Source organism: Tupaia chinensis, unplaced genomic scaffold, assembly GCF_000334495.1.
Source record: "Tupaia chinensis unplaced genomic scaffold, TupChi_1.0 Scaffold000131_1, whole genome shotgun sequence".
In the NCBI taxonomy this organism is placed as follows: Eukaryota; Metazoa; Chordata; class Mammalia; order Scandentia; family Tupaiidae; genus Tupaia; species Tupaia belangeri.
In genome coordinates, this window is record NW_006159600.1 from 444337 (window position 1) to 452671 (window position 8335).

The following is an 8335-nucleotide window of genomic DNA, read 5'->3' on the forward strand; positions in this document are numbered from 1 at the left end:
ATAGAAAGCAAGAAATCACCCCCCAGGGGGGATGTCCACGCCGCAATTCCTTCTCCTCCATTCTCCTCTCGGGATCTTGGGCATGCACGCACACATGCCCGGCGTGAGTTTTAAGTCACTGGGTCCAGGACGCGAACCGCGGTTGACTACATGGGAGTCCAACGACATAGCCATTACGCTAACTGCTGGTCCCTCAATGTTTTTCTTTAAAAGAAGTGAGTTGTGTACAGAGGGTTAAATGCTGTATAGACAAGGGAAGAAAAACTGTGCTAGAACCAACTGATCATCTTCTTCATCTTCATCCACTTCATCTTTCTCCTCTTCCTTATCCTCTTCCTCATCTTCCTCCTTCTCCTTCTTTTTCTTGCTCTTTTCAGCCTTGACAACTCCCTTTTTGCTGCATCAGGCTTTCCTTTAGCTCGGTATGCAGCAATATCCTTCTCGTATTTTTCCTTCAGCTTAGCAGTCTTGTTTTCATAAGGCTGTGTATCACCTGCAGCAGTGTGATTCCACATCTCTCCCAATTTCTTTGCAACATCACCAATGGATAGGCCAGGATGTTCTCCTTTGATTTTTGGGCGATATTCAGAACAGAACAAGAAGGAGGCCTCTTGGGTGCATTGGGATCCTTGAACTTCTTTTTTGTTTCCCCTTTAGGAGGGATATAGGTTTTCATTTCTCTTTCGGAACGGGCCTTGTCCGCCTTTGCCACATCTTCAAACTTTCCTTTCTCTTTAGCAGACATGGTCTTCCACCTCTCTGAGCACTTCTTAGAAAACTCTGAGAAGTTGACTGAAGCATCTGGGTGCTTCTTCTTGTGCTCCTCCCGGCAAGTTTGCACAAAGAATGCCTGTGATGACATTTTGCCTCTTGGTGTCTTAGGATCTCCTTTGCCCATGTTTAGTTATCTTTCCTCCGTGAGGCACAGAGTCGCCCAGTGCCCATCCGGCTCTCACTTGCCCTGGCGCTGTCTCTATGGAGCTCAGTGTACTGCAATGGCTGTCCCCAGTGTGAGTTTTATGCCAACGGGTCCAGGACGCAAACCACGGTCGACTACATGTGAGTCCAGCAACATAGCCATTACGCTAACTGCTGGTCCTGAAAGTCTTTAATCATTATAAATGAGGGACCATCTCTATTCTTTTTCAGTAAGTAGCTTTAATATATATTTCTCTCCAAATGTGAGGCACTCATATATCTACTGTGAGTTGGTGTGTGTTTGGGAGTGCCATTGCGAAAAAAATCCTCTTTCTTTCAGGGCTGCTGTAACTTTGGTCATAAAATGTTGAAACCAGGTTTCTATGAAAATAATTTAAATTGTGTGTAGTCACCCTAATTTATTAAAGAATTCTATTTTCTTTGTGTTTGTTACATTTCCAGACCACGGTTGAGAAGTTTGGTGATTTTGTTTAAGTATTATGTTTGGTGTAACATTCATTTATGTTTTCAAAATAAATATCCACTTTACAGTTCTAGTTCATTGAAAGCCTATGATTCTTTATATCTTCCAGATATCTCTGCTAGATCTGTGACCAAGGAATCATCACTGAAAGAGGACAGTAACAAAGGAGAATTACCCCAAGCAATGATTTTGAAAAGATCTGAAAGTCATGACATTGATGATTTTTATTTCAGGGAATTCCAACAAAATATGCACAAGTTTGAGACAAATCAATGGGTAGATGAAGACAAAACTTATGAAGGAATGATTACAACCTATAACAGATATCTAATTGGTAGAAGATATCAACAACATAACAAATTTTGGAGTAATTTTCCTGTGAAGGAAAATGTTTCAGTAAGAAGTAGTGCATATCAACATTACAAAAATAAGACATATATAAGGAAAATGGAGCTAAAAATAACCTAAGCTATTCAGGAAACAGATCTATGAAATTTTTTGAAAATAGGCTTAGATTAAGATTTCAGCCACATCTTGAGAACCAGCAGTTAGCGTAATGGCTATGTCATTGGACTCCCATGTAGTCAACTGTGGTTCGCGTCCCGGACCCAGTAGCTTAGAACTCATGCTGGGCGTGTGTGTGTGCGTGCCCAAGATCCCGAGAGGAGAAGGGATTGCGGCGTGACCATCCCCCCTGGGGGGGCGATTTCTCGCTTTCTGTCTCTATGTCTCTGTTTGTCTGGCGAGCGCACGCGCCTTATAGCAAAAACCTCTCAAAAAAAAAAAAAAAAAGATTTCAGCCACATCTGAATTCATGCTGAAGAGAAAATTAATGAAGGTAATCAGACTGAGAAGTCTATCAAAAATCATTCAGCAGTTTCACCATTTCAAAGAGTTCTCAGTTTCAAAACCAACATTTGTAATAAATATTCAATGTTTTAATACATCCTTCGTTACTTATACAACAGGAAACACACGATAGAGGCAAATGTTCCAACTGTAGTGACTGTGAAAGTCTTTCAGTCATCTCTCAAGCTTAGCTAATCATCAAAGAATTCATTCCGAGCAGAGACCTTACAGATGTAATGAGTGTGGTAAGGCCTTTAGCAGGGTTTCAAATCTCACACAGTACCAGAGAATCTATAATGAGTTAAAACCCTGTAAGTATAATCTGTGTGGTAAGGATTTCATGATAAGTTCACACCTTCGGGGTCATGAGAGAACTCATACTGGAGAGAAACCTTACAAATGTAATGAGTGTGGCAAAAACCTTTTCTGAGCTTCAAACCTTACTAAACATAAGAGAGTCCATCCTGGGGAGAAATCTTACAAATGTAGTGAATGTGACAGGGATTTTACCACATATTCACACCTTTGAGGTCATGAGAGAACTCACACTGGAGAGAAGCCTAACAAATGTAATGAGTGTAGCAAACACTTTTCTGACCATTCAAGCCTTACTAAGCATAGGAGAATCCATGCCGGGGAGAGAGCTTACAAATGTAGGAGTTTACCACACATTCACACCTGTGGAGTCATGAGCAGGTTCACACAATAGGAAAACCTTACATTTGTAATGAATGTGACAAAACCTTTCCTGAGTGCTCAAACCTTACTAACATAAGAGAATCCATACTGTAGAGAACCCATTTAAATGGAACATATGTGGCAAAGCCTTTAGAATTCAAGTCTTATGGCTCATCAGAGAATTCATTCTGGGGAGAAACCTTACAAATGTAATGAGTGTGGCAAAATCTTTAAGCAGTACTAAAGCCTCAGTAGACACCAGAATATATCTTCTGGTGTGAAAACACGAATGTATGTGGTAAGGCTTTTAGCAAATACTTTTTTTAAGAATTATTTTATTTAACTTTATTTATTTTAATTTAATTTTATTTATTCATTCATTTATTTTAATTTGGGCAGAGAGAGAGGGAGAGAGGGAAAGTGAGAAAGCAAGCTACCAGGTCCAGGACTTGAACTGTAGTCAGCCATGTGGAAATGTCCAGCACCTTAACCAGCACGCCACCTGCTGGTCCCCCTCAAATACTTCTTTGGAGTAAAAAAAGTACTTACATTGGGGAGAAATCTTACAAATAAACATTGAATGTAGCAAGGCCTTTAGGGAATGTTCTGACCTCCGGGTTGACCAAACAATTCATACTGGAGAGAAGCCTATAAATGTAATGACTGTGGCAAATTATTGAAGCAGACTTTACAAAGATTATGCATCAGTGTTTGCTAGGGAGAAAAGTCTAGTCTTCCTCAAATATTAATCCAATCAGACATTACACTCTGTAGAATAATTGAAAGTCAAATATTTAAAATTCATCATGGGGAGACCAGCATATGGCATAATGGTTACATCAGTGGATTCCCATGTAGTCAACTGCGATTCAAATCCTGGACCTGGCAGCTTTAATGCTCACGCCAGGTGTGTGTGTGTGCATGCCCAAAATCCCAAGAGGAGACTGGAGAAGGGATTGTGGTATGGCCATCCCCCTTAGGGAGTGATTCCTTGCTTTCTGTCTCTCTGGCAAGTGCACATGCCCTATAGCAAAAATCTCTTAAAAAAAAAAAAAAACTCATAATGGAGGACAGCAAGTGGCAAGGTGGCTAAGGTGTTTTGGACTCCCACATGGCCTACTGTGGATCAAGTCCTGAACCTGGTGGCTTGAAATTCACACCAGGTGTGTGTGCATGCATGCCTCAAATACCAAGAGAATGGAGGACAAGAGATTGTGGCATGGCCATCCTCTCTGAGAGATGATTTCTCACTTTCTCTCTCTGGTCTCTGTGTCTCCATCAAGAGCACATGCCCTATAGCAAAAATATCAAATAAATAAAAATAAATAAAACTTGGGGACCAGCAGGTGGCTTGGTGGTTAAGGGCAATGGACTCCCACATGGCCAACTATGGTTCGAGTCCTGCTTTCTCGTGTTCCCTCTCCTTCACTCTGTCCCTCTCTGGTCAAATTAAAATAAAATAAGTAAATAAGTAAACAAAGTTAAATAAAATAATTGTTTTTTAAAAATTTTTTTAATAAAAATATAACTCATGATGAGTGTCAAAGGAGTGAGGACATCTGTCAAAAAGTTTGGTTCTTTTCCATTTTTTTCTTTTTTTAAAAAAAAGTTGTCTTATCAGTTAATTTCATTTGGAGTTTAAAAACCCATTGTTGTGTCTTCACCCTGAACCTTTCACATGTCAACATGATGATGTCTATGAGGGTATCTTTGAGTGTGTGTGTACTTACGTTGGTGTCATTGTGCTTTTAATTTCTAATTCGTTTTTCATTGCTGGTATATAGTAAAGACTTTGTACACTAACCTTGTATTTAGCAACCTTGCTGTAATCACAGATTAGTGTTTTCTGTCTCATACGTAAGGGTATGATGTGAGAGTGTTGAATAATTATGGTGATCAATGTCACTGTACTTTGTTCCTGACCTAAAAGCAGATGAGTCTGTTTCCATTTTAATATTGAGCCAGTCTTGTGTTCATTATGTCCAACTTCATCATGGGGCAGATTCCTGAAGCAGGAAAAGCAAACAGAACATCTATATTTTGTTAAGATCTCACAAGCTTTGGTGTTGGCCCGTAGAATAACTCTACACATAAATAGAAATTTGTTAAAACAGCAGGCAGTAGTGGTGATGTGGGAGACCATTCACAAAGGCTCCAGGTTCATGCTCCAGGCCTATCACAACATAACATGGGCATGTCTGCAATCCCTGGTGACTGCAGAGCTTAGGGGAGGATCACATGGTCATGATATGAAGTCCCTGTTGAGACGTACACTCCCTCGCCCTCTTTGGAAATAATTTCTTTAAGAGGATAAGAAATGTAGTCACTTAAGAGTTCTTAATAGATACACAATGGGAAAAGTGAAGGTATATAAGTATCCTGCCAAGTGGAGAGAAGTTATCCTCATGTAGGAAGAGCAGCTGCTCAACTCTCCAACATCGTCTCTCTGGACATAAGATCTCAGCAGAGTTCAGAGGAATTCCCGGTACTGAGAATTTTGTGGCCACAGTTGTGAATAGCGACAGTCCCTGAAATGAACACCTATGGACAACATTCACACACATTTTCCAAAGTGGCTTCTGAGAGATCAATTCTATACATTATGAGCCTAGAATTGATAGATAAAAATTGGTTCTGTTTGAGGTGAGTTAATTTTGAGCGAGGTGTGTGTGTGTGTGTTTTCTATCATAGTCCTACGTTGGAAGATACGTGATCCTTTACATTTGCCAGAGGACAAGACAATGAACGATGTAAATTGGAGACCATTCTCCATAGACTTCTTGTGTGTGTGCATGCCTTCTGGACAGAGGCATTGGCAGCTTTTGTTCTGAACTCTTCAATGATTTTTTTTTAACAGAAAATACTCTTAGACTGTAGAGTTAGTCTCTTCTGAGGCAGAGAGACTATTTTATTACTTTCCAAGATAATAAGGGTATCATTCCCCATAGTCAACAGTGTAGCAGTTGTGCTAACACTCCTTTTTTAAATATCATAATAGGTTTACTCAGTTGTGTGTTAAATCTTAATCAGTGTTGTGGGATTTGTGGGTAAAGAAAACTGATGGCAGCATTAAGTTTCTGTTACCTGCTGTATCATGAACAATGAAGTGTTTTGTCTCCGACCCAGCAGTACCATGCCTATGAGCATCCATAAGGTTTTATTTAGCATGTTAAGTTGTTGGATTGCAGGTAATGTTAAACTTCTGCTCTTCATGGTCTCTGAGAATAATCATCGGGGCTATTCAAAACCAAATGATTTATATATACACACACTCACACTGTAATGTGAATAGTATATAACCATCTTCTAAAAATTTAAATTATGGTAAAGAGAAGGGGCTGCTGATCCCATGCTCCATGTCAGAATGAGATTACCATTCACGTTAGAGAAAGGATATGACAGAGCAGAACTGTTCTATAAAAATGGAAAGCATGGGGGAACCAGCAGTTAGCGAAATGGCTATGTCGCTGGACTCCCATGTAGTCGACCACGGTTCGCGTCCTGGACCCAGTGGCTTAAAACTCACGCCGGGCACGTGTGCGTGTGTGCCCAAGATCCCGGGAGGAGAATGGAGGAGAAGGGATTGTGGCGTCACCATCCCCTCTGGGGGGTGATTTCTTTCTGTCTCTATGTCTCTCTCTGTCTGTCTGGTGAACGCACACGCCCTACAGTGAAAATCTAGAATTTTGTGGCCACAGTTGTGAATAGCGACAGTCCCTGAAATGAACACCTATGGACAACATTCACACACATTTTCCAAAGTGGCTTCTGAGAGATCAATTCTATACATTATGAGCCTAGAATTGATAGATAAAAATTGGTTCTGTTTGAGGTGAGTTAATTTTGAGCGAGGTGTGTGTGTGTGTGTTTTCTATCATAGTCCTACGTTGGAAGATACGTGATCCTTTACATTTGCCAGAGGACAAGACAATGAACGATGTAAATTGGAGACCATTCTCCATAGACTTCTTGTGTGTGTGCATGCCTTCTGGACAGAGGCATTGGCAGCTTTTGTTCTGAACTCTTCAATGATTTTTTTTTAACAGAAAATACTCTTAGACTGTAGAGTTAGTCTCTTCTGAGGCAGAGAGACTATTTTATTACTTTCCAAGATAATAAGGGTATCATTCCCCATAGTCAACAGTGTAGCAGTTGTGCTAACACTCCTTTTTTAAATATCATAATAGGTTTACTCAGTTGTGTGTTAAATCTTAATCAGTGTTGTGGGATTTGTGGGTAAAGAAAACTGATGGCAGCATTAAGTTTCTGTTACCTGCTGTATCATGAACAATGAAGTGTTTTGTCTCCGACCCAGCAGTACCATGCCTATGAGCATCCATAAGGTTTTATTTAGCATGTTAAGTTGTTGGATTGCAGGTAATGTTAAACTTCTGCTCTTCATGGTCTCTGAGAATAATCATCGGGGCTATTCAAAACCAAATGATTTATATATACACACACTCACACTGTGAAGTGAATAGTATATAACCATCTTCTAAAAATTTAAATTATGGTAAAGAGAAGGGGCTGCTGATCCCATGCTCCCTGTCAGAATTACCATTCCATTCACGTTAGAGAAAGGATATGACAGAGCAGAACTGTTCTATAAAAATGGAAAGCATGGGGGAACCAGCAGTTAGCGAAATGGCTATGTCGCTGGACTCCCATGTAGTCGACCACGGTTCGCGTCCTGGACCCAGTGGCTTAAAACTCACGCCGGGCACGTGTGCGTGTGTGCCCAAGATCCCGGGAGGAGAATGGAGGAGAAGGGATTGTGGCCTCACCATCCCCTCTGGGGGGTGATTTCTTTCTGTCTCTATGTCTCTCTCTGTCTGTCTGGTGAACGCACACGCCCTACAGTGAAAATCTCTCCAAAAAAAAAAAAGGAAAGCATGGGACCAGCAGTTAGCATAATGGCTATGTCGCTGGACTCCCACGTAGTTGACCGCGGTTCAAGTCCCGGACCCGGTGGCTTAAAACTCACACCGGGCGCATGTGCATGCGTGCCCAAGATCCCGAGAGGAGAATGGAGGAGAAGAGATTGTGGCGTGACCATCCCCCCTGGGGGGTGGTTTCTCGTTTTCTCTCTGTCTCTCTCTCTGTCTGTCTGGCGAGCGCACGCGCCCTATAGCAAAAACCTCTCTAAAAAAAACAAGGAAAGCATGGGCCAGCTGGTGGCGGGTTAAAGCAGTTGGCCTCCACACAGCCTGCGCTCGGTGTCTTGAAGTGTCCTGAGAGACATGCTGTGTCCATCCAGAATCCTGAAAGGAGGGAGAGAGAGGAGAAGGGATTGTGGTGTGATCATTTCTCTTGAGAGGTGCTTCCTCACTTTCATTCTCTCTCTCCCCCTCCCTCCCTCTCTCTCTTTCCTCCCTCTCTCTCTCTCTCTCTCTCTCTCCCCCTCTC

General features: G+C 41.5%; 1 protein-coding gene across 1 annotated transcript in view; it reads left to right on the forward strand.

Moving 5' to 3' along the window:
* Positions 1-2001, forward strand: part of ZNF813 (zinc finger protein 813) — a 28862-nt gene extending 26861 nt beyond the window's left edge. The window contains exon 4 of the mRNA XM_027770375.1: positions 1512-2001. Within this exon, the coding sequence (XP_027626176.1) occupies positions 1512-1870 (359 nt within the window). The 3' untranslated portion in view covers positions 1871-2001. The remainder of the gene's footprint in view (positions 1-1511) is intronic.
* Positions 2002-8335: the final 6334 nt, after the last annotated feature.